This window comes from Muntiacus reevesi, chromosome 6 (assembly GCF_963930625.1).
Source record: "Muntiacus reevesi chromosome 6, mMunRee1.1, whole genome shotgun sequence".
NCBI lineage: Eukaryota > Metazoa > Chordata > Mammalia > Artiodactyla > Cervidae > Muntiacus > Muntiacus reevesi.
In genome coordinates, this window is record NC_089254.1 from 62778594 (window position 1) to 62806384 (window position 27791).

General features: G+C 41.4%; 1 protein-coding gene across 4 annotated transcripts in view; it reads right to left on the reverse strand.

Moving 5' to 3' along the window:
- Positions 1–17585: 17585 nt before the first annotated feature.
- PLEKHA8 (pleckstrin homology domain containing A8) overlaps positions 17586–27791 on the reverse strand; it is a 62345-nt gene continuing 52139 nt past the window's right edge. For 2 of the 4 annotated variants that reach the window (XM_065939028.1, XM_065939027.1), the window contains 2 exons: positions 23352–23413; positions 17586–17837 (listed from right to left, as the gene is read on the reverse strand). In XM_065939028.1, the coding sequence (XP_065795100.1) occupies positions 17640–17837; positions 23352–23413 (260 nt within the window). In that variant the 3' untranslated portion in view covers positions 17586–17639. Of the gene's footprint in view, positions 17838–21494; positions 21940–23351; positions 23414–27791 lie in introns of those variants that run through there. The other 2 variants (XM_065939029.1, XM_065939030.1) reach the window with 2 other exon arrangements.

A 27791-nucleotide genomic window follows, 5' to 3' on the forward strand; every position in this document is an offset into this window, starting at 1 on the left:
CTTGTATTTTGTAAATGGATATAGCTTTCTACCAGTGTCAATGAAGTTGAGTTGATTGACAGTGTTTATTAGGTCTTTGGTCACTTGCAACCAAGAGTGCTAACTGGCACAACATTCCTTATGCTCCCACTTCATTTCTATATTCTCTAGGGAGCCTTTGTGAAGCGCCCTCAACTAAAAGGACACACTCTCCCCTCTGGGATCATAAAGCATTTTGTTTATCCTTTTTGTAGAGCTTGTATTACACTCTGATTTATAACATAGTAATTCAAGAACATGTCTTATCTCCATTCCTCAATTGAAAATTCCTGGAGAGCAGGGTGTGTTATCTGATTCATCTGTACATCTGCAAGGCACCTGTCACAGTGTTCTGCACACCACAGGCTCGCATTTGTTTGCAGTATTCTGCTTCTTGCCTGGCTGTGGAGACACTTTTGCCAAAAGAACTCAGTTTTCCAATGCAGGGACCAGCAAGAGGCTCGTTAGATAGACCTTAGTTTTGGTGTGTGACTAAACATCTTATTTTCTAAAACATAAGATATTTTAAATGTTTCTTTTAAAAGAAATTTCCTCTCCTCCCAGTCCTGAATATTTAGCAGATTAAAATACATAACTAGAGGGAACTTAAAAGAAAAAGCCTTAAGTGAAGACATTTATGGACAGTCAAAAGATGTCCTTCCTGAAAATTTTATTTCCTTTGTGTCCACGAGCAGCTGGAGTGAGCTGAGAAGGAAGCAAGTACCTGTTAGAAACAGGTACCTCTCTAACCACTCTGCCATCACCACTTAACTAGTCTTGCCATGTGCTGGGCACAGTGTTGTTCATCATACATACTCCTCATAACACCACCATATCAGTCTTAAAGATGAGGAAGCCAAAGACTCAAGAGGTCAAATAACCCAGAGAATAAATTACAAGAGCAGAATGAGAATCCAGATCTGTCCACTCCAGTCCCATGCGATCTCCATCTTCATGCCCAGGAAGGTAAGGGTACAGGAGGATGTGCACAAAACGTGAGTTCCTACCACATGCTCAGAAGATTCAAATGTGGGCCACAATGAAAACACCCACAAGCTTGTACCTGTCCAGGTGAGTAAGGCAACATACCAGGGGACTGTTATATGCCGCCTCACTGAATCCCTCCAAGGAGCTCAAAAGCAGGGAGTGTCCCCTCATTCTTTTGGTTTACAGAGGAGAAAGTAAAGCTCAGAGAAGGTAACTTGTGCAGGGCCCCACAGGCAGGGTGCGGCAGAGCTGGGATTCAACTTCAGGCATCTTTTGTAAATGACATCAGTCACTGGGCACCCAGGATGTGAGCTCTAGAGTCCACCTGTCTGGGCTTCACAGCTCAGTTCCACCTCTCACACACTTGCTCCCTGGACAGATGGAGCAGCATTTCCAAGCCTGTTTCCTCATATATAAATGGTGTTAAAAATAATAGCATGTACTTCCTAGTTAGGGCTTCACAGGTGGCACCAGTGGTAAAGAACTGGCCTGCCTGCAATGCAAGGAGACTTCAGAGAGCGGATTCGATCCCTGGATTGGGAAGATCCCATCAAGAAGGAAATGGCAACCCACTCCAGTATTCTTGCCTGGAGAATCCCAAGGACAGAGAAGCCAGGCAGGCTACAGTGCATGGTGTTGCAGAGTCGGACATGACTGAAGCAATTTGGCACATTCAGTTCAGTTCAGTTGCTCAGTCATGTCTGACTGTGACCCCATGGACTGCAGCACGCCAGGCTTCCCTATCCATCACCAACTCCTGGAGCTTGCTCAAATTTGTGTCTATTGAGTCAGTGATGTGATCCAACCATCTCATCCTGTATCGTCCCCTTCTCCTCCTGCCTTCGGTCTTTCCTAGCATCAGGGTCTTTACCAATGAGTCAGTTCTTTGCATCAGGTGGCAAAAGATTTAGCACATACTTCCTGGTTATTCTGAGGGTTAAATGAGATACTATGTATGAAGTTCTTGGCACAGTTCTGGGTGGTACACAAAAATTCATTGCTTGTAATTGAGGAAGGAGGTAAAGGCTAACAGAAAGCAAAAACTCAGCCCAGCATGCTGGTGCTGCTGCAGAACAAAATAGTTATGACTTAATCAGACCTCCAGCTGGCCCTCATTTTAGACACATTGCTAATTTTCCTTCTATTAACCACAAAAGATCACATCCATATATTATGTGGAGGCAGAAAGCACTGAGAGAGAATATGGTCATCTAACCAAAGTCTTGGACTCATTTGAAAACTTCTCAGGCCTCCCACAGTTACAAGTGACAGAAACCCAACTCCAGTTAGCTCTAAATGAAGGGGGAAGTGATGATTTGTATGTTGATTTGTAGGGCTGGAAGAGATGGCCGTGAACCGGCCCCAGACCTGGTCTGACCCAGCACTCAGCAGCGTCTGTCCACATCTTCTCGCTGTCTACCCTCTGTGTGGCCATCCTCAGCTCTCTGCTGCCCCCATCCCCTCCTGTCACAGGCCTCCACACAGCCAAAGGAGGCAGTCTGCAAATGAGTCAGTCTTCTGCCACCCCAAGCTGGTAACCCTAGAGAAAACGGATGTCTTAGTCAGCTGAGACTGCTATTCCAAAATGCCATACTCTGGCTTAAACAACAGATGCTTATTTCTCCCAATTCTGGAGGCTGTTAGTCTGAGATCAGGGGGCAGCCTGGTTGATTCTTGATGGACGTCCCCTTCCTCCATGGGCTTTCCTGGTCATGGCAGAGACTCCTTGTCTTCCTTTTATAAGAGCATCCATCCTATCACGAGGGCCCCACCCTCATGATGTAATCTAACCCTAATTACCTCCAAAAGGCCCCACCTCCTAACATCATCCCACTGGGGATTAGGGGTTTCAATATATAAACTTGGGGGACACAAACACGCAGTTCATAACAGGGATACTCTCTCCCAGTGTCCAAATACATTGTCCTGGAGAAGTTCCATGATGGGCCCGTTCTGGACCACATGTACTCTGCTGTGGCCAGAGGGCTGGGTACTGTGATTGGGGGCCTAAGCAGAACTCACAGTAGTGAAGGAGCTGTCACTCAAAGAAACAAGTGTTCCAGAGCAAGAGGAGAGGAGATTAGGGCAGAAAAATATATTAGATGTCCTCTGGAGGGAGGGGGAATATCCTATAGAAAGTGTCAGGTCCACCCTAATGCCCTGTGAGTTCTTCCGGAATCATCCAACCGGGATATAGCTATGAAGCATCACAGCTGGCTCTAGAGCTCAGGCTAGGAGGAGGATATGCCACGGTCTCCATGGAAACGGGAATAGGTGAAGGTCTCCTTTTTGAAAGTGGCGAGACATTCACTGCAGGGAGGGGACCTGCGCTAGAGGCAGCATTGGATCCTCTGTGACAGCAGGGACAAGTGACCCAAGTAAGAAAAGGTATATTCGGCCAGGAAAACTCCAGGCACAATGATCTTTTTTTTTCTTTTTAATATTTATTTGGCTGTACCAGATCTTAGATGCAGCATGCAGGATCTAGTTCCCTGACCACAGATTGAACCTGGGTGCCCGAAGCATTGGGAGTACAGAGTCTTAGCCACAGGACCACCAGGGAAGTTCCATGATGGCCTTTAAAGTTCTACCTCTTGTTGAAACAGTAATAACAACAACTAATACTATCACCACCACCATTTTTGGAGCTCTTACCTTCACCTAGACACTGTGCGACCTGACATTATGCACAATTCCTGATTTGATCCTGATAACAACCTTTTGGGGTACTGATTATGACCACTACAGATGAAGGAGTCTTCCAGTTCTACAATCTAGTGATTATCTTTCTATACTAATCAAGTCAAGGATTTGGGGTTTTATAAAAGAGGCCTGCTCTCACACAAGCCATAGTAGAATATCAGGCTCCCATGAATTTCCGCTAACATAATGTTGAATGGTCCTGAAAACAAATGCTTACTGAAGACAGGTGACTGCTGCCTTCGCCCATCTGCCATCCCTGGCAGCTGAATTTGATCGGCACAAGCTAATACTGAACTACAGCTCTACTGCCCAGCAATTTCACTCGGGCAGAGAAAGGGTTGACATTTTATTTCCAAGCTCAGAAGCACAAAGAAAGAAATCTTTCAGCATCTCCAATGGACTGCAGCCAATTCATGTGCAAAATTCCCAAGTTGCTGAGTCTTTTTGGCTTTCTCCTGTAAGATGACTGTCAGCTACTCCAAATGGCTTCTTTTTCTATTTTTTCATGTTTCAGATGCACTGGGCAAGTCAGTAGGTACCATCCTGCTGTTCCATTTTTCCCCCCCTTAGCCCCAAAGAATATAACACTCAGGAGTTGTATAAGATGGGATATTTAGGTGAGTAATATGTGAGTAAAAAAAACAGCAGCTTACATGTGAAAAATAACCAGTGGGAAAAAAGGAAGTGTGGTGATTAAGTGAACAATTTAAAGTTCCTTGTTCAGAGTTACAAAGCAAACGTGGTCTAAGGAGCAGCATATGCCAGGGGTCCAGCCACACTATACAAGGCTTTAGATTGTATAAGTCTTGTTTTAGAATAGGCCTCCTGCCCTCTATTTTTAAAATAAAAGGATAGCATAGTTATCAAACAAAAGTCAAGCAATATAATAAACTATAAAGAAAAAAATAAAACTAAATCTATACCCACTTAAAACTAACCATCATTAACTTTAGTTAAATATCATTCCTGACTTTTTTTTAACAGACACAGATTTTACAGAAAATAGAGGACATGTTTATAAACATAGATATATACCCCATAAAAAGTGCTCATGGGTATTGCATTCTTCGAGTTCCTGCATGCTTAAGAGTACTTGATTTGACAACTTGGTTGGCAATAATACACTTAATCCTCAGAAAACTAAAAATAGAACTATCATATGATCCAACAATCCCACTCCTGGGCATAAATCTAGATAAAACTGTAATTCAAAAAGATACATGGAGAAGGAAATGGCAACCCACTCCGGTATTCTTGCCTAGAGAATGCTGTGAACAGAGGAGCCTGGTGGGTTGCTGTTCATGGGGTTGCAGAGAGTTGGATGCGACTAAAGCAACTTAGCATGTATGCATGCATTGGAGCAGGACCTGGCAACCCACTCCAGTGTTCTTGCCTGGAGAATCCCAGGGATGGAGGAGCTTGGTGGGCTGCCATCTATGGGGTCCCGCAGAGTCGGACACGACTGAAGCGACTTAGCCGCATCAGCAGCAAAGATAACATGCGCCCCTATGTTCGTAGCAGCACTGTTCACAACAGCTGAGACATGGAAATGGCCTAAGTGTCCATGACACATGAGAGGACAGAAACGTGGTACACAGACATAATGGGATATTACTCAGCTATAAAAAAGAGAATGAAATAATGCCATTTACAGCAATATGGATACAACTAGAGATTATCATAGTAAGTGAAGCTAATCAGAAGAGAAAGACAAATACCACATGACATCACTTACAGGTGGAATCTAAACTATGACACAAATGAACCTATCTATGAAACAGAAACAGACCCAGAGACATTAAAGAACAGACTTATGGTTCCTAAGAGGGAAGGGATGTGGGGAAGGGATTAGCAGATGCAAGCTATTACATACAGGATGGATAAACAAGGTCCTGCTGCATAGCAGAGGGAACTATATTCAATATCCTGGGATAAACCATAATGGAAAATAATACAAAAAAGAATGTATACAAGTATAATTGAGCCACTGTGCTATATAGCAGAAATGAACACAACACTGTAAATACTTCAATTTAAAAAACTAAATTGAAAATTATACCAAGTCACTCTTTTTTCTCCACTCAGAACTTTGGAAACATTTCTCCATTGCCTCCAGCCACTGAATCTGGCAGTAAAGAAGTCTGAGACCCTTTGGAGTTCCTTCCTAATCAGCGAAGAATTCTTTCTTCATTCTTGATATTCATTCATTTCATCAAGCTGTTTTGGGGTCAAGTGCTTTCTGTAAGATTCTCTAGAACATAGTGTAGTTTTTCAGTCTGAAGATTCATTCCTTCATTTCAGGAAAAAATTTCTGTATTGTATCTTTCAGTACTTTTTTCAGTTTCTTTTTTTGGACATTAATGTTTGAATATCTTTATCTTTCTATAATTGTCCACTGAAGAATTAATCTTTGCTTTTTAAATTCTTCATTCACTTGAAATCATCTCAAGCCTTTTCTTGCACGCTACCAATTTCATTTTCAACGATGTTTCTTGCTATTTCTAATTTATGTGTTCTATAATAGTGCTATTTTGGCCAAGTTGTTTCCTTAGCTCTGCAATCTGACTTTTTATCTCATTCTTGAGAAATCTGTATGCAAGTCAAGAAGCAACAGTTAGAACCAGACATGGAACAACGGACTGGTGCCAAGTTGGGAAGGGAGTAGTACATCAAGGCAGTATATTGTCACCCTGCTTATTTAACTTGTGTGCAGAGTTCATCATGCAAAATGCCGGGCTGGATGAAGCATAAACTGGAATCAATATTGCCAGGAGAAATATCAATAACCTCATATATGCAGATTACACCACCCTTATGGCAGAAAGCAAAGAGGAACTAAAGAGCCTCTTGATGAAGGTGAAAGAGGAGAGTGAAAAAGCTGGCTTAAAACTCAACATTCCGGTCCCATCATGTCATGGCAAATAGATGGGGAACCAATGGAAACAGTGGCAGACTTTATTTTCTTGGGCTCCAAAATCACTGCAGATGGTGACTGAAGTCATGAAATTAAAAGACACTTGCTCCTTGGCAGTCAAGCTATAACCAACCTAGACAGCATATCGAAAAGCAGAGACAATACTTTGCCAACAAAGGTCCATCTAGTCAAAGCTATGGTTTTTCCAGTAGTCATATATGTATGAGAGAGTTGGACCATACAGCTGAACACTGAAGAATTGAGGCTTTTGAACTGTGGTGTTGGAGAAGACTCTTGAGAGTCTCTTTGATCTGCAAAGAGATCAATCCAGTCAATCCTAAAGGAAATCAGTCCTGAATATTCATTGAAAGGACTAATGCTGAAGCTGAAGCTCCAATACTTTCGCCACCTGATGCAAAGAACTGACTCATTGGAAAAGACCTTGATGCTGGGAAAGACTGAAGGCAGGAGAAGGGATGAGACGATTGGATGGCATCACCAACTTTATGGACATGAGTTTGAACAAGCTCTGGGAGATGGTGAAGGACAGGGAATCCTGGCGCGCTGCAGTCCATGGAGTTGCAAAGAGTCAGACACAATGAGCGACTGAACCATTTTACTGAATTCATGTTCTTTTGATGTTCTTTGAGAATACAATACACCTGTAGAAACTTTTGTTTCTTAGGTAAATTCTTCCCTACTAGTTTCCTCTGTTCCCCACTCTGTTGCCTTTGCTGCTGTAGCATATTTACGTGGTTACCAGGTCATGTTATTTAAATATGCTCATGCTTAAGGCAGGCAGGTCTGTTCAGACCATTTATTTGCTCTGACACAGTGCTGGTGTATTCTACTTGGCATATTTCCATCTCAGATGACAACTCTTTCTCTTCTCCTATGTGCTTGTATTCTATATACTTTTCTGCTTGGATGATATTAAAAATATTTCACAACTAGCATGACACAGACACTGAATAAGCAGGAAAGAGGTTGACCACAGTTCTGCAGCAGGGGCCTTGTTAGGCCACGCTGCCCCTTTAAGATAACAGACTGTGGGGTGGTCTGGAGTTGGATGGTTCTCATGAGAGGGGCTGGGGTCAAAGCTGAGACACTGCAGATGGTGATTATTTACTTCCTGGTATAGAAGCATTTCAATATTATAAGAGTCAGCACAGTCACACCAGTGTGTACCAGCCAAACCCGAGCCCTGCCTGTCTGTGTGCATCTGCACGGGGGAGGGAGGAAGAGCTGTGTATACAGGCTTTTGTTGGAGGAGCTGGGCTCTGCTCTGCCCTCTGATGGTTACAGTAAGTCCTGCAGCACTGTGAACTCCAAATGGAGAGGAGAGACATCTACTCTATCATGGGAGACCAAAGACCCTTGGGATGTGGGTTTTTTCCTTAAATTAGGAATGGGCTGGTTGCTCCTGCCCCTGGTTCACCCATCTTTCCTCAGCAAAACCGCCTCCCCTAAACACAAACACACAGAGACTGGCCCCACTCAGAGGAAGTGCCCAACTCTCCAATCTTCTTTCCAAAATCTGAGATTTTAAGGAAAATTCTGGATTTTGCAAATTTCCCCAATAGGGGCAGCATTAGGAATTCTTCTCATTCTTGCCAGAAAACTTGGTCTTTTCCTTTGGCAATTATATTTTGAAGTTTAGGGCATAGTGACAAGGTTGGGCTGCTTCTTTCATCGCTGGTGAAATTTTTTACTGGTTAAATTTTTTTTTTTACTGGTTAAATTTTTATTTTGTTAGTTCATTTTGTTAGGCTTTAGGGGATGGAGGTTCTGTGATCTGGCCTTTTTTATCCTAAAAGACCCCAAAGCACAATTTTAAAGGCCTAAACCAGCAGTTCTGGAGTTCTCAATCTGGCTGCCTATTAGAATCACTGGGGAGGTTTTAGAAATACAAGCGAAAGGCTGTATTCCACAGATTGATTTAAGTGGTTTGGGAGGGGCCTATACATCAGTGCTTTTAGTTATTTGTTTTTAAATTCTTTTTATCGATTCAAATGGAAGGACTAAACAGGGTTGAGAACCATGAACCAGATTTTGCCTTCTGATTGTTCATAATTTGATACACATAAGTACCACTTACAAAACATTTTATACCTGCATTAACAAAGGCAAAATATTTAAAAAACATAAATTATACTTTGAGTGGTCATATTACTTGAGCAGCCAAGGAAGCAGGAAGGAATTGAAGATATGTGTATGACTTTGCTTCAAAATATTTTTATCTAACTGGATAACAGAACTAACACACCTGAAGAAAATAGGGAGCACCATTGTAGGTAATGCCCAACTTCTAAGACAGTTCTGGGATCCTCCAATGGACAGAAAGGCACTGTTGGGTGCTGGGCACACTATTGTGAAGAAGGTGAAGTTCATGATTTGGTGAGGGAGGCAGCTACAGTAATAACTAGTCCGGTTCCCATGCAATCACACTTCCCATCCTTTTAAAGTTCTAATTTATGCACTGTTATCTAGAAGTGCAGGATGTGTTCAGAGGTGAAATTGATGGTTGGGATTTATTGTGTCTGGATAGTTTCTATAGAGACTCAATCTGGGTTTTCAGGAACGGGAAAGGGCATTTCAAGTCTGTAAAGGAACCTGAACTGTGGCGTGGAGTCATCAAGGATCGTCTGGAAGACAGTAACAAGTTCAAAGAGCACAGAATTCAGAGATCAAGGCTGTAGCCACTGGGAGTGTAACAAATTGAGTCAAGAAGTAAGGGAGGAGTTTAGGGTGTTTGAATTTCTTGCCTGAGAGACTAGAAAAATGGTGGTGTCACTGACTTAGATGACAAAGCTTAAGGAGCAACCACATTTGAAACTGAGGTTTCAGATGAAGGTAAGATTTCTAAGGATTGATGATCAGGAGGTAGGTGGGCCGAGATAGGAGCTCCAAGGCCACAACCCATGTGAGCACCCTGCACCTGAAGTGTAATTTCAGGGCTGTCTGCATGGAGGCTGCTCTCTGAAGCCTGGAGATGAGTTAATTTAGCAACGGAAATGAGCAGACAGCTAGGTCTAAATTAGGAGGAACTAGGCAGAGAATCATCCACCTCCCCCAGTGACTCACAAAAGCCAGGGGAAAGAGATTTGGTCAATGAAGCACAAAGGTCAGGGGAATGTCTAAGGTGATCTCATGAAGGCCTCCGAACCAGGATTTGACCCTTAAAACATCCAAAAACTTTTCAACAACAACTTGGACTGTCAAATCAAAGCAAAAAGCCCTCACATTGGTCACATTCAGTGTTTGTACAGAAGTGACGGCCCTGTTATCTGAGGAAGGAAATGTGTTTACAGAGTAAACCATTCACTGTGATCTCAATGCTGATGTCAGACCATTAACACTCATCAATTCTTATCAAAGCAAGCCATCCCTGCTCCAAACGTACCTTTCCACTGTGTGCTTCTGGAATGATGGTGATGACGAGGGTCAAGATGTGTCTGTGTGAATGCATACAGACACATGTGTACATATGCTCATAAAAAGGGTCTTGGACATCTCTAAGCTACCCATGAGAATGTGAGAATAAAAATATTAACTGTAGGATGGCTCCCTTCCTTCTTGCTCTTTGAGTTTCCCCATCGCAGCCACTAAGCATAGATCTTGCAAGTGTATTCATGTTCCTGCAGAAAGTAATAAAACAGGTAGAAAACATACCTATATTCGCAGGTTCTGGAAGAATAGGAAGCAGCAGTTGTTGCTTTTCCTCAGCTGGTTCCTAAAATTAGCACAAGGCAGCTTTACTCCCCTGCCTGCCAGAAATCAGGACAGATATGCAAACATGGTCTCTTGAACCCACCTTGGTTCAATCTCCAGGAAGCTTGTGTTTTCATGGTTTCCAAGTACCCCAAGGTGGAGCTGAGGGTCAGCAGTTGATTCTTCACTCTCTCTGAGCATTCTACTCCCAGCAGGTATGAGAGAAGGCAGGAGGTGGTCACCTGGTTATACTGCCATCTCTAGCAGAACTGATGCTTATGATAAGAACAAAGCTATTACAAAAAGTCTCCTGGAGTTTTGTAGGGGAATTGGATATAACTTGGAATAAGCAGAACCCACATAAACTGACTTCAGGTCTGGATGGGCATTTCCATTTTACACAGTGAAAATAATGATAGTGGTGGTGGTTCTTCAATGTATATTGCTTGGGTTTTTGTGGATTTGCCCATATTCAGTGTGGAACAATGACACACATGTGCTTTTAGATACACCTGCTAAAAGCAGTGTAAGCCAAAGGGCTGGGGTCTTACCATAAAGCCACACAGTTCTCAAGGGGAGGGAGTTAGAAGTGAGAAAGGGAAAGCTGGCCTTCAAGAAGGTTTTGCTGGTGCCCGGCGACCACCTAATTCCTTGTCCCTGCTTCTAGTGTGCTGCATCATCCGTTCCTTCCACTGCTTTCTCTTCTCCTTTCTCTTCCACGTGACCCAATACGGCCACCCCAGCTCAGACGCCACAGGACCCTTTGGCTCCAACACTACCACACTTCACCAGTTTCTCTCTCTGCCTTCAAACCTCCCTGTCCCAATTCTAAGCAGCCCAGTTCATGTAAAGAGGTGGCTGGAGAGGAGGCCTCAAGTGGGCACAGGCGGGAAGCTTCCCCGAGGAGGTGGTGTGGACAGGGTTGCACTCTAATGCCAGCCACACGTACCTGTCTATCTGCAGGCATCCTAACATCCACCAACAAGTATATGAGAGTGGAAACCTGACAAGTTCAACCCTACCTTAGCACCAATTGATTTAGACAAAAAGAAGTATCTGCTTTGAATGTAAACTTATTAACCAAACAGCAACTCAAACATTTTGCATAGCAAATTCATCTCTTTGTTCTGCATTTGTGGTTTCTCTGAAAACAGAATTAAACCAGGCTGAAGAACATGGCCACCTATGACAGCAGCTGGTCTTTCTAGTCTGCTTAGAATACCCTGGGCAGAGCCACTGTAGTGGCCATTTGATGCTTCAAAATTATTTTTTGTTTAGGCCTATGTAGTTTGTTAAAAAGATTTTGGAGCTAGGCTGCCTGAGTGTGTATGTAGCCTGGCTCTACTCATCAGCTGAGGGATCTAAGAGCAGGGGCTTCCCCAATCTGTGCCTCAGTTTTCTCATCTGTAACTTGAGGCTAATAACAGTACTGGCCCTAAAGGCTGATTAGGAGGATTAAGTGTATTAATATCTGTAAAGAAGCCTGGGATGATGCCCAGCAAGTAGGATGTGTTCCAGTAAATGAATCTTATTACTGGTACATTCATTAAACAAAACCCCACACAAAAACCTTCCAGAGAAGCACTTGATAAAATACTTGAAAAATAAGTTTATTATAACTAATGAATATAAAATCTGACAAATGTTTTCAAATACTTTTGCAAAAAAAGTAAATCCCTCCCTTGTTCCCCCTCCCCACAAAATACAGAGTATGAACTTGGACAAAGTTTAACATGAAACCTAAACATGAAATTCTCATTTATCCAGTTGATCCTTAAAGGCTCCAACACATTATATCTAAGTATATCCATTAAAATTAAGGAATCAACAAACCACTGGACACTTGCTTTCCACCGTCATTATGATGCTCATTCAAAATGCTGAAGGACAAGAACAGGTAACATAGGACTGCATGTGACAGATATTCAAAGTGCATGGATCTATGAAATCACAACCAACTGAGATGAAAATACTGGGGGCAGAATTAAACACTGACTTTAATCCAAGGAAATCTATGTACATAGTAGCCTTTGGCATCTGGTCTAATGTGTTTCTTCTTTACAGAGACATTATGTTGTCCAATCTATTAACCAGATTAAATCAACCTTAACACATGTCTCATCTGACACAGATTGTCCACAGCCAATTTCACATGAGGTAGTTGGGCTGCTTACTGACATTCTAGGGAAACTGTCATGACACCGGGGACTCACACATCAAACATGCCACGAGACTGGCTCATTAGCCTTCTGGGAAGCAACAGAATTACTTCCAGATCACCCTTCTCGTCACAAGTGACTCCATAATACACCTATAAATAGACACACATATGTGGGAATCTGTGGATGAGATCAGCTTTGCTAGAGGTACCAAGCATCCCAGAGTGGTTTCTGTTTACAAAGTCTGGGAGGAAATACTGATTGGACTTTAAAATACATAAAATAGAAAGCCCAATGCTTAGAACAAGCAAGGTCTCTTTCCTGTGTTCTCACATAGTATAGCTGAGAACATGTGTTCACTCTGAAAGAGATGTGATTAAAAAGGGTAACCAAAGAATTTGGAAAACTTGTGTTCTGCAGGAGTGCTGTTTTCTCCTTTTGAAATGAAAGGTTATACAGAAATGGTGCAGAAGAAAGATCAATGCCTGTGTCAACTGTACTGCTGAGGGTCACTTCCAAGTGCCCTGAGGCAGCAGTGTGATGAGAAATCGTGCAGATGGCTTCTGCACACAGGCTACTGCCTGTGCCAGGACTGGTCTGGGGGCATTTCCAGACGTGATCGGGTGCGTTCAGGGTGGCATGGCCGTAGAGGGGGGCATTTCCAGAGGAGGTCAAGTGAACAGTACGCTCATGGAATTGCTGAAAGGACCCCTACACCCTGTTAATAGATAAGCAGTCTTAAAATACTATTAGACAGCTAGGGGGGATTTTTATGACATTATTATGAACCCCTGAGTAAGCAACTGCAGACAATGAAGGGCCACCTGGAAGCAGAGTGTGTTTCCAAGTAAAGCACCCTACATGCATGTCATTGGGACATGGGTTGCTGTTGACACTGAAGCTCATGTACAGATTCCACCAGATCACAAAGAGCATGGAAGTCAGGCATGCCAAGACAAAACACATTAGCTCAGCTAACAGAACAATGGCTTAGGATGTACTGTACTCATAAATTCTAAATTGAAAAAAAATTTTAAAGGTTGACACTTCATTTGAAAAAAAAAGAAATCAAACATGAGGGCAGGAAAGCTGAAGAATTATTAAAAAAAAAAAACCTAAAATCAGAAGCAAGTGATTCAGAAATGCACCATCATGTAACCAGCTTCTTATAGTACATGGTCATTTAGTAGGAAAAAAACGCAAGAACAGTTTTCTTCCAGAAAGCTCCCAAAATCACATCTTGTATTGCTCATAACCCTCTGACTTTCCTTACTGACTTAAATGCTATTACTTCTGATTTTTCACCATTAGATTTGGTTTCTTTAATAAGATACCTCTTGCTTCAGCTCTTTTAGTTTACTTCAAATTTAATAAAGAAAAGTGTAATTTATTTCTTGGTCCCTACCACAAGCTTTTCCTAATTAAAAACACTTTTCCAAAAATAGGAAACTGAAAACATTAACTTTAGGGATGGATATATGTGCGTGTGTGTAATTAATAATCAAAAAGAGAAGGCTGCAAATCTTTCCAGCAGCATTTATCTAATAACATATCACTTTTCCTAGACGGTACATACCATGTGGTCACCTGCTTCACAGCTATACCTTGGGACAGGGGTTCTTTAAGAAGCGCTTGCAGACTGAGAGAGAATCCTCATTGGCTGGGCACCTGACCCCGGCTAGGCCGGTGCCAGATGCTCCACCTATGTGCCAGAAAGCTGCTGCTGAGGAATAGAGCAAAACAGTTTAAAAAGGGGATGGGTTTGGTACTCTGATGAGGGTACTATACACAACCATTAGTAACAGAAGAGGAGAGAGAGGCAGCAGGACTGAATTATGGAGTTCAGATATCCCTCATCATGGAATATGACATTTGGGGAGGATTTATATTCAGAATGACACAAATAATGATGACAAGGCCCCCGAAGTCAATACTTATACATCCTAACAAATGCTGCCTTTCAAAGTCAATTTCCTGGGGATAGATGTGCTCAACATTCCAAGAGCCCCACTTCTACATTTCCTGTAGAGCTAGATCAAGAGGTGATGAGAAAATCATCTCCTCTTCAAAGACACAAGTTGGTTTCTTCCCCAAAAGGTACCCCCTTCTAACTTAGCATTTTTGTCAAGATTAGATACAATGAATCAAATTTGCTTTCAAAGGACAAAAAATTGCCATCATTAACAGGATTTTGTTTTGTTCAGTTAAGACAAACACACGTTAATCCCTCCTAAGTGTAAGGCTTGGCTTCTGCCCTGGGAAGAAGTATAGACATGAATGAAATTATGTGTATGAAAGTACCTTGTGAGAGATTGTTCAAATGCTACTTATTAGCTTCTAATGATACCTAGAAGACACATTACCTTCTATTTTCCTTCAAGATCTCTCTAAAGGTTAATCTAGAAAGGGAATCCTAAAAATGTTTGAGCAAAGGGATTACTCCACCAACAAACATAATACCATTTTCCCATCTCCTCTCACTGTCAGAATGAAAGCAAGCTTGGAAGCCCCAGGAATCCTGGGAGGATTCTGGAGAGAAAGCCTTAACTCTCTTTTCTCTTTGTCCTCTTCTTAGATAGTAAATGCAAATTAGCACAAATTGTGACTTTAAGTAAAATGGAGAAGCAAATAGTAAAGGTCCAGGATAAAGCTCTGACTGTGCCAAGCTTCAGGTCAAATTGAATTTATCATCTAGTATGATGATAATTCAATTTCTAGAGCTTTATGCATCTCAGGTAAACTTAACATGCTCCAGTAAGGAAAATATCTATTAAAAAACATTACCCCCTTTCTGTAGGGCTGGAAAAGTGTTGAGTAGATAATGTGACTTATTCAAGTTACTCAAGCTTCTTGACCAAAGATCCCAGATAATATGAAATCTTCTCCAGAAAACTGGGTCATATATGCCAAGGCAGTACCTATATAAATGTGAAATGGTTATGTTGAGCAGCTTTCTTTTTGTGTGTATTCAGAGCCTCGGTGGAAAATCTGAGGTATTTTCCGTGAGCCCACCTCTGCCAGGGACTACAGCAGTTCACCTGAGGTGACAGGAAGCACCAGCATTTGCTCAAAATGGTCATGAGCACACTTACAATCTCCAGGTAGCCTCCCCACCTGATGCCACAAGGGCTAATGTGCACATTCACTCAACGTAAAGCAAAGGCTGGTGGCTTTTTTCTTCCCTTTAGGAGGCTCTGTGAAGGGCAGGAAGTCTAAATTATCCCCGAGTCCTGCCATCATGCCCACACTAACCAGAGAAGGAGATGTGCACTAATTACTTGTGGGAGTGGGGGAGACAACACACACACCTTGGCAGCTGTCAACAGCAAGTGCTAAAATATGAAAGAATCAATGTCACTTCAGCACTTTTTGTCTCTCCAGCCTTAAAATAGCCGAGGCTGTTTTACTAAAGTTTAAGCATTTTCCACAAGTCCTTATTGTACAGAGTACCCGATTCAATAATTTGAGCTACGTTAGCTGCCCACTCATCTGTTTAAAGACAGACAAAAAGACCAAATCAGTACCCTTCCCCATAGCAACCTCTCACCCAAGGAGAGGGTTCTTTTTGCTCTCGGAGCAGCATCCCCTGGACCCCTCAAAGGAACACCACTTCCAGTCAGGGAGCCACCTCGTGCTGGACCTTTCCTTCCAGAGACTTTAAGCTAGTGGTCTCTGGCACAGAAGGTACCCATGGCCTCTCCCCCACGCCCACTCCTGGCAGCCTGGCTCACTGCGGGACTGAGGCCACAGTCCTGGCATCACGTCACACTCTCTGGGTTGTTTCATGAAAGACTTAAAAATCCCACTTTTAAACTGTGACGTGGTCCCAAAGCTCTTGAGACAGATAAGCAGCTGCATTTAGCTCACTCTGCAGTATTGGCGATTAAGCCAAGACTGGTCAGAGAGCACATTCGGAACTGTGGCCCCTGGGGACAACACCAAGGCCTGCTGGTTCAGTTAAGAAAGCTGCTGAGTAAACTCGCTCCACTTCTCACTCTCCTTTTAACTACTTCACTTCAATGATGGCCTCCTCCTCTTTGCAAGAAAGGATACATTTAGTTCATGCAGAAGACTGGGAATTCCATAAACTAGAATTTAATTTCACAGTTCTTCAACCCTGTTGCACAAGAATACCTTGTAAAGTTTATTAAAATTCAAGGTTTATTATCCTGAGTCCTACTCCCATAATTATGAATCTTCAGGTCAAGGTAAGGCCTGGGAATTTAATTTTCAAACAAGCTCTCCATGTGATTTTGATGCAGAGGTGGTCCAGGTCACACATGGAAATCAGGTGGTTCCTCTATTTAGCGGCTATGTGGCTGAGCCTATCCCTTGACCTCTAAACCTTACTTATGAAGTTTAATAATAATCCCTGAATACCATGGTTTTGCTGTGATGTCCGACTGAGATGATGCAGGGGAAAGCAGGCGGCAAAGGGTGTGTACTGCACAGGGGTCACCTCAGATGACCCACCCAACTCTCCCATACTATCCTCTGGCTCGGGGCAAGGACACACCACTCGTGTCTTCAGGGCCAGTCTCCCCACCTGTAAATGGGACGGTACTGCTTGGTCACAACCAGTGTACCGGATGTGTTGAATACACAGGTCCTTCTGGCCCACAGAGCCACAGAGAAGAGAATTCTCTGCAGAACATCTAGGAATAGCAAACTCTACATTTTCAATAGCTTCAACAGAGGGGCCTAACTCCCTTGAAAATTTTAGACTAATCTAAGTTGACTGAAATACTGGCTATGAGTTACAGTCCTTGATACAGAAAATTGCTCATTTTCAGCTTGGGTTTGGGTGATCCATTAAAACTAAAAGCTAAAAACAAAACATAATACTAACAAATTCATTTGTTAAATTTGCTCTTATAACTTGCTGTTCACATCTACATAACAGCTACGATTTGGTTTTCCATGAGGCCTTTTGAACTAAATATATAGCACCTTGATTTTTAAACACATGAAACATACAGCATTGAAAAAGTTATATATAAAAGCACTAGGCTTTGCCTTTCCCTCTCCATTCCCCAAGTAAGAGATTGGAGAGAGTTGGAGCTGCTGCTGGAAATTTAAGTTGGGCAACAAAACACTTTAGCAAACTTTATTCCCTGAAGTGAGGAGGCAGCGCTAGCCTGCAGATGTCATACCACCTCATCAGACTCCAGTCCGTGAACCTCGTATAAAGTGTCCAGTATCGCCAGCTGCTTCTCCATGGCAGGGAGGTAAAGGCTGAGGTCCCTCTGCATCCCAACACTGAAAGCTGCCTTCTGGTGGTCGCCTTCCTTAATGGTTAACGCAGCCACAAAATCTTCATAAGATGGAGCTGCCCTCAGAGCTAACTGCAAAAGAATTGTTCGTGAAAAGCTGCACCATGACATGCTCTCTTGCGCATTATACTCATGCACAAGCATATGCGTGCACACACAGTCACACACAGACACAGAGCTAAGGCGAGCAAGAGTGAAAACAGGCACACATTCCTTCAGCTCATGGACTCGTCAATATGTTTCAAGAACCAAATTACTTTAATGCTTGAAGAAGCATATGGGCTTGGGCTATCCTGAGGATGAATGATCCCGTCAAGTCTTGGGCTATCCTGAGGATGAATGATCCTATCAAGTCAGGGAATGGTGAGAGAACAGTTTGAGAAAAGCTCAAACTTTCTCATTCACAGTGATCCAGACGCTTCCCGTGGAGTGCTCAGAATGACTTGCACGCATGCTGCTTGCACAGTCTCTGTTGGCACATGGCCAGCCTGGTGGCAGCTCACCATCCTATTTATATCTCATCTCCACAGACTTTCTTTACCTATGTCCCATTCACACTTATGTAGAGATTTCCTTTGTATTCATGAATATTTTCTAAAAATGAAGGGGGTTAACATTTATGGTTTGCTTGCATGCTGATGCTTTAATGTATTTTATCCCAGCTAATCTTTGTAAGAACCCTGTACAATCTATATCCCTATTTTATATATGGAAATCACACAGCTAATAAGTGCCAGGGCCAGGATCTGAACTTAAGATCATCTCTCTGCTTTTTCAACCACACTACCAACCACACTGCTTCCCTGAGGAAAGATTTCCTAAGCTCCTTACAGCTCCCTTCCCTCTGCAGGCCAACTGTTCCTTAAGCGTACTGAAATCTGTTCTCTGGCATCTACCGGTTTGGCTCTACAGAGCTCTCCGGAGGCTTTTTAAATCTTCAATAGATTGTAAAAAATCTTGCAGTTGCTTTCTTGAGCTTCCTTTTGTTGAAAGCCTTTGCAGTGGTTACAGCACAGCCACTAGGTGAGGAGACCTGGACTTGAATCCCAAATCTTTTACAGGTTAGCTTGAGGAATTTAAGCAAGGGGACTAAATTAGAACCTCAGTCTCCTCGTCTGCAGAAGATGACTGGTAGCACTTTCCTTATTTGAGGGATTAATGGGACACGCAGGATGTGTTTACTCCACCACCTCGCACATCATAAACACTCAAATAACTGTGGGGGTAATAAGGGAGAGAAGAGGACGGAGGAAAAGCAACTGTCCAAAAATATCATGAGAGAAAATCTCCCAGAACAGAAGGATATGAGTCTCCAGATTTAAAGACCTAGTCAAATGCTTAGCAAAATGAATGGTAAAGACCAAAAGGCGAACATGGTGGAATTTTAGAATGTGGGGATAAAGAATAGATCCTAAAAGCATCTAGGAGGAGGTGAGGAGCGGTTTATACACATTAGATTTTACAGGTTTTAGAGTAGTAACACTGGAAGCTGGAGAACATCAGAGGACTGCCTTCAAAGTTCTGAGAGAAAATTACTATTAACCTAGAATTCTGGTGGTTCATGGTAAAGAATCTGCCTGCAATGCGGGAGACACGGGTTCAATCCCTGGGTTGGGAAGATCCCCTGGAGAATGGAATGGCTACCCACTCCAGTATTCCTGCCTGGAGAATCCCATGGACAGAGGAGCCTGGTGGGCTACAGTTCATGGGGTCGCAAAGAGCTGGACAGGACTGAGCAACTTTCACTTCAGAACTCTACAACAGCCAAAGCAACACTCTAGGAAAAGGGGGCAGAATAAAGACAATTTCAGGCATGTAAGAACTCAAAAATTTAGTTCCCTTGCACTCTTTTTTTTAGGAAGCTAATAGTTTGGATACCATAAAAAAAAAGGGGGATTAGACCAATAAATAGGAAGTCACAGGATTTGGGAAATAAAATTAAGGTGAGGTGGGGACTCAGTATAGGGAAATTTGAGAACAGAAGTTCTAGGACAACAGCTGTACAACAAATCAGACTGGAATAAAAGTTTAGAAAGTTCTGGAAAAAATATAGATAATCCAATAATAATCCATAATAATCCAATAATAATCGATCATTTTGTGAGTTCAAAATGATGGTGATGTGAGAAAGTTCATGGTACAGGGGAAAACATAAAACTCATATAAGAAAGAACAAAAAAAGTAATAGAATTTTGGCTCATCATCATCATGTTGACTTGTGATATAATTAATTATACAGGGAAAGGAGAGGTAGTGACAGTAAGGCCTGAGACAGCTAAACTCTAATCCATAACAGAAATCAACATTAATTAAAATTGATAGGGCCACAAAGAAGAGTAAATAGTTTTAGAATTACAGAGGTATTGGAAGAAATAGCCAAAGCATTTGAAAGTTGCAGCCTCTTTTAGTGAGTCTGGGAAGTAGGAACAAACTGCCATTTTTTGTTATAACCTTTTTGGACTCTGTAATAAAAAGCAAAATAAAACTACGTACATGTATTTATGTAAAATAAAAAATGTTTAAAGTTTCTCCAGAGTGGAGTCCACAACAATGCATTTCTCAAAGGCTCCTAGGGAACAATGATGCAGCTGAGTCTATTTGGGAAACAATGACAGAACTCAGCTGAAGAGGAAGCCAAAAAAGAGAGCCACAGAAAGGGACAGAGCCTAGACTAGATGTCAGTTCTATAGACCATAACTGTTCAAAGATGAACGTCCAATATTTGGCTGTTAAGTCAGTCAGATTCCGTGAGTGTAAAAGATATTTCCCTGAGCAACCAAGATTAGTTAGATCTTCCCCTGATGATTTTAATCAAGACATCAGAAAACTCAATAAACTTCCCAAAGTAGGGATGACTTGGAGAATAACAGGAGACAGACTGAAAGGAAGCTCCTCTATTAATAATGCTGTTACCAAATGCTCAACAGAATCTATTTTCTTAAAAATCAGAAAATTTAAAAACTATTGGCAGTAACATCAAGAGTCTTCAAGATGTTCTTTTCCTATAACTTTGGGTGTTATTACCTGACATCCATGTGTTTCAGGTTTTGTTTATAAGCAGGGAAAATAGGAGAACCTACTTCAGAGTTATGAGATTAATAACTTTACGTAAGTAAAGCACTTAAAACAACATCCAGTGCACTGTAAGTGCTCTAAGTTGGGGTTTTAGTTCTTTGGATTAGACATAGATATTCTATGGAATATCTTCTAGGAATACATCTAGGAATACTATGGAATACTTCTAGGAACCTATTTTGAGGAAATAACTGTTTTAGTCAAAAATGCATAAAAACAGATGCTGTTTCATCTGTAAAAACAAACTTAGAAGCAACTGAAATTTCCGACACAAAGGTTTGGACAAATAAATTACATTACCTCTATTCTGGGGGAAATATTATGCAATCCCTAAAAATAAGTGGGGATGGCTACAGCTAATACTGCTGTTGGATATAGAGCAAACGTGTTAAAAGAGTAAATTCTAAGAATTCACATCACAAGGAGAAAAATTTTTCCTTTTTCCTTTCTTTTCTTTTTATTGTATTTATATGAGAAGATGGATTTAGCTGAACCTATTGTGGTAACCATTTTATAATACATTTAAATCAAACCATCTTGCTGTGTGCCTTAAACATACAATAACGTATGTCAATTATTCCTCAATACAACTAGAAAATATAAAAACTAAAAGAGCGGACAAAAACAATACAAAACCAGCTAAGTGTCAAAAAATTTATATGCATATACAAAGTATACAAAATTAAGATAATTATACACATAAAATAAACATAAAAATAGAAATATCTATTAATAGATATTTATATAAATATACACAATAAACAGAACATTGAAAAGAATATGTTAAATATATGAAAATAAGAGCTAAGAAGATAAAACACAAAAATGTTGAAGATGGTTATTATAGAATGGTGAGACTGTGGACAGTTTAAGTTTTACCCTTTCTATTTTTCTATACATTTTATGTTTACAATGAATCTAAATTACTAAATTAGATTAATTACTAAATTACTAAAGAATCTAAATTACTTAGAAAAATGCTGTAAGTTAAAATGTCCTTTCAAAGACATGCTCATGATAATTTTCTGCTGTAGCTTCATTCTTGTTGGCAATGCCTCTTGGATCATCAATATTTCAGGATTGAACTCTGCCCTCTCTACTGAAAAAAAAAAACACATTTATGTTTCTTATAAATGAGGCAACTCAATGTTTCCCTGCTTTTCATCTCACCAAGGGAACTTGGGTGTCAGGCACCTGCAGGCAATCACAGTATTTACTCAAGGAGACTGATGAATGGAGCAGCATCTTTTGCCTAATTTCTCACTAGCAGCTTCTCAATTATTCTGTCTTCACTGTGGAGAGCTGTGATGTGTGGGATGAGCATCAGCCTTGGAGACAGACTTGGGTTTAGACCTGGGCTCTGCCCCTGACTCACCCTGGGACTGAAATGAACAGTTCTGAACTTGTAAAACAGCAGGAGCTAATCCCAAGGATTCCCAAAGATAATGAACACAGAAGTACCTGGCACAGTGTCTGATACACGGTGTTAAGTGTCCAATAGCCACACAGAAGCTATTATTACGTTATTAAACATCCATTGGAGGTAAGTGTGAGCAGTTTGTGGCTGCAACTGGTCTGGCTCCTATTCCAGTGAACAGTAAAATGTTTCATTTTCACTAAAATTTGATCTTGTCCATGATAAATTCCTCCCACTTTCTTTACCTGTCTCCTAAGAAATCATGACCTGAACAGTTCTTACCTCGGGTAAACTAGAAAAAGACTTCATCTGCAAGCTATTTTTAATCTGACATTTCCTATTGTACCATGACATGAGATTCAGCCTTTTCATGGCTGCACCTGACTATGGCTGACCTCTCGCCCAATGGGAGAATCACAGAATATTACTGCTGACAGAAAGTGGCCATCTGCTCCAGCTATTTTACAAAGCAGGTGACCTGATCTGTCCACCTGAGAACTATGATTCTCGGGTGTGTGTTCTTCCCAGGTCATGCTAGGAAGGAAGGAATAATAGGTAACAGGAGCCAACACACACAAATACAAACACTTTCACAAGGAAAATAATTGGCAAAGAAGAGATTTCCAGTTCGGGCCACTGGCAACCCAGGTCAGTTAATATTCAAAGATACATTTCAGTTTAGGAAAAATGACGGATTAAAATCTGAGAATTACCAGGCCTGACCCTGACAGGCAGCAGAGGGAGCTATGGGCTTGAAACCACCACCGGTTTCCCCTCAGAGGGTGAGCACCTGGCCGCCTCCTGCCTATCTCTAGTATACACCCACACTCTTTACTACCTCATCAGAAAGGCAGCCACTTCTGAGACAAATCTCAGGGTCCCTGGAACTAGATAAGGTGAAGCACACTCTAAGTCTTTTCTTACTGTTTATTGCCAACATTTCCACACAACAGACCTACAGATTTCAATGAAATAAGCAACGTTTTGTTCTTATTCTCAAAAACAAAGCAAACAGAAATACCACACACACTCAAAGCAAAACAAAACACCTTGCTGAGACCATCAGAACATTAGGAGGCAGAAGGCTTACTTACCGCAAAAACTCCTCGAACCACCCAGCCATGGTGTTGCCGTAAAGTTTTACCATATGCATTATCTTGAAAAGAAGAAATACTCCATGAGGGACAATTTCATCAGAATTTGATGTGTTATTTGCATCATGTCCTTTCTAATGTACATAGCAGCACATTCCTTAGGTATTAAAAACTGAGGGAAAAAAGCTTAATTACAAGATTACATACTCCAAAAGTCCTTGAGTAGGAAAAACAAAACCTCCAGAGATTTTTTTTTTTAAAGAAAAATTGATATTTCCACTCTTACCCTGTGTCAATATAGCTGAACGGCAACTTATTATTATGGTTGGAAAATTCAACACACATAAGGAAGTAAAAAGGGAGGAAAGGATATTGTCATGTGGAGAATATAATTTAAAATACACTATAAAAATAGAAAAATGCAGCTCTTTGAAATGTTGTGTGACCCTGCGCCAGTCCCCTAGCCGACCTCTCTAACCATCTGTTTTCCTCTTTGTAAAATTTTCTCTAAGTATCTCTTCAATTCTAACATTCTATTCTGGGATGTCAAATGCTAGTCCTAGATGTCCCATGACCCTGGATATACAGTATTAAAGCTAGAACTCTGAAAACTATTATGGAAAGAACAGCTTGAAGTTATTAAGCTAGATATAAAGTAACTGGTGAGGCTTATTAATAAGTCAATTAATATTCTAGACTTTAAAGATAAAAACCTATTATTTTTTTCCCACTGAGTTTTAGAAGGAGATTTAAAAACTTCTATATAATAATTTACAAAAAATAATCTCAAGAACAAGATTACTGCATTTTATGCAAGGGATGTGTTCCTGAAGGCTTTGAATAATTCAATATATGCCAAATTGAAAACTGATTTTTCTACAGGAATAAACATTCTCTCAGGAGGCACAGCTCTATATCACCACAGTGCATTTTTATTTCAATGCTCCATTTTATTTTTTCAGCATCATCTTTAGTGGTCTACAGAGTCCTCACACTCCTAAATTGTAGCATAGAGTATCACGGGGGTTGTTTGACCTTCTTTATCATGTTTTACCACATCTAAATTTTATTCCAAATTTGTTTATTTTCATGGGCTAGTTTTAGCACTAGTACAAGCATCACTGCCATTTAATCAGGGCTTGGGTAACACTATAACAGGTTACAAAGACATTTTAAATTGTAACAAGAGCAGAGGTAAAAGTAATGACAACAACAACAACAAAAAACCCTAGACATCAAAACTACAACCACAAGTTCCTATGCAGCAAAACACAGTGTGGCTCACAGAACTGCCGAAGGACATCAGATATCTGCATTTTACTGAGCAAAACAGTCAGGTCGCGTGGCTGCAAGTTTAAACACAGTTTACAATTTATTTGAGTCCTCTAGCTTTGAAATGATGTAATTCTTGTCAGTGTCTACTGTTAAAATTAGGGTGAGGCTTCATTAATACTTTTAGGATCAGTTCAGTTTAGTCTCTCAGTCGTGTCCGACTCTTTGTAAACCCATGGACTGTAGCACGCCAGGCTTCCCTGTCCATCACCAACTCCTGGAGCTTGCTCAAACTCATGTCCATCGAGCTGGGGATGCCATCCAATCATCTGATTCTGTTGTCCCCTTCTCCTCCTGCCTTCAATCTTTCCCAGCATCAGGGTCTTTTCCAGTGACTCAGTTCTTCACATCAGGTGACCAAAGTATTGGAGTTTCAGCTTCATCATCAGTCCTTCCAACAAATATTCAGGACTGATTTCCTTCAGGATAGACTGGTTTGATCTCCATGCAGTCCAAGGGACTCCCAAGAGTCTCCTCCAACACCACAGTTCAAATGCATCAATTCTTCAGCGCTCAGCTTTCTTTATAGTCTAACTCTCACATCCATACATGACTACTGGAAAACTCATAGCTTTGACTAGATGAACCTTTGTTGGTCAAGTAATGTCTCTGCTTTTCACTACGCTGTCTAGGTTGGTCATAGCTTTTATTCCAAGGAGCAAGGGTCTTTCAATTTCATGGCTATAGTCACCATCTGCAGTGATTTTGGAGCCCAAGAAAATAAAGTCTACAACTATTTCCATCTATTTCTGCTTTATTGACTATGCCAAAACCTTTGACTGTGTGGATCACAATAAACTGTGGAAAATTCTGAAAGAGATGGGCTTATCAGACCACCTGACCTGTCTCTTTAGAAATTTGTAAGCAGGTCAGGAAGCAACAGTTAGAATTGGACATGGAACAACAGATTGGTTCCAAATAGGAAAAGGAGTACATCAAGGCTGTATATTATCACCCTGCTTATTTAACTTATATGCAGAGTACATAATGAGAAACGCTGGGCTGAATGAAGCACAAGCTGGAATCAAGATTGCTGGGAGAAATATCAGTAACCTCAGCTATGCAGATGACACCACCCTTATGGCAGAAAGCGAAGAAGAGCTAAAGAGCCTCTTGATGAAAGTGAAAGAGCAGAGTGAAAAAGTTGGCTTAAAGCTCAACATTCAGAAAACTAAGATCATGGCATCCGGCCCCATTACTTCATGGCAAACAGATGGGGAAACAGTGGAAACAGTAGCTGACCTTATTTGTTGGGGCTCCAAAATCACTGCAGATGGTGACTGCAGCCATGAAATTAAAAGATGCTTACTCCTTGGAAGGAAAGTTATGACCAATTTAGACAGCATATTAAAAAGCAAAGACATTACTTTGCCAACAGAGGTCCATCTAGTCAAGGCTATGGTTTTTCCAGTGGTCATGTATGGATGTGAGAGTTGGACTGCAAAGAAAGCTGAGCGCTGAAGAATTGATGCTTTATAACTTGGTGTTTGAGGAGACTCTTCAGAGTCCCTTGGACTGCAAAGAGATCCAACCAGTTCATCCTAAAGGAAATCAGTCCTGGGTGTTCATTGGTAGGACTGATGCTGAAGCTGAAACTCCAATACTTTGGCCACCTGAAGCAAAGAGCTGACTCATTTGAAAAGACCCTGATGCTGGGAAAGATTGAGGGCAGGAGGCGAAGGGGACGACAGAGGATGAGATGGTTGGATGGCAACACCAACTCAATGGACATGAGTTTGGGTGGACTCCGGGAGTTGGTAATGGGCAGGGAGGCCTGGCATGCTGCAGTCCATGGAGTCAAAAGAGTTGGACACAACTGAGCGACTGAACTGAACTATTTCCACTGGTTCCCCATCTATTTGCTATGAAGTGATGAGACCAGATGCCATGATCTTTGTTTCTGAATGTTGGGTTTTAAGCCAGCTTTTTCACTCTCCTCTTTCATCAAGAGGCCCTTCAGTCCCTCTTTCCTTTCTGCCATAAGGGTGGTGTCATCTGCATATCTGAGGTTACTGATATTTCTCCCAGCAATCTTGATTCCAGCTTGTGCTTCATCCAGCCCAGCGTTTCTCATGATGTACTCTGCACATAAGTTAAATGAACAGGGTGACAATAAACAGCCTTGACGTACTCCTTTCTCAATTTGGAACTAGTCTGTTGTTCCATGTCTGGTTCTAACTGTTGCTTCTTGACCTGCATACAGACTTCTCAGGGGACAGGTCAGGTGGTCCGGTATTCCCATCTCTTGAAGAATTTTCCAGTTTGTTGTGATCCACACAGTCAAAGGCTTTAGTGTAGTCAATAAAGCAGAAACAGATGTATTTCTGGAACTCTCTTGCTTTTTCAATGATCCTACAGATGTTGGCAATTTGATCTCTGGTTCCTCTGCCTTTTCTAAAACCAGCTTGAGCATCTGGAAGTTCACAGTTCACGTACTGTTGAAGCCTGGCTTGGAGAATTTTGAGCATTACTTTACTGGCGTGTGAGATGAGTGCAATTGTGCAGTAGTCCGAACATTCTCTGGCATTGCCTTTCTTTGGGTTTGGAATGAAAACTGACCTTTTCCAATCCTGTGGCCACTGCTGAGCTTTCCAAATTTGCTAGCATATTGAGTGCAGCACTTTAACAGTATCATCTTTTAGGACTTGAAATAGCTCACCTGGAATTCCATCACCTCCACTAGCTTTGTTTGTAGTGATGCTTCCTAAGGCCCACTTGACTTCTGACTCCAGGATGTCTGGCTCTAGGTGAATGACCACACCATTGTGGTTATCTGGGTCATTAAGATCTTCTTTTTACAGTTCTTCTGTGTATTCTTGCCACCTTTTCATAGCATCTTCTGCTTCTGTTATGTCCATACCATTTCTGTCCTTTATTGTGCCCATCTTTTTGTCCCCTTTTCATTCATTCAAAAGGGAACTTTTAGCATACCTTACTACAATTTTACACAATTCAAATTTGAATAAAATACATTATATTTTGTATAAAATAAGACTGCACATTTGAATTCTAATAGCAGATTTCCCTGGCTATCTAAAGTTTTAGGAATGGGTTGAAATGCCAGCATCCAGTATGGCAAAGCAAAAGTAGAAATGATAAAAATCAATA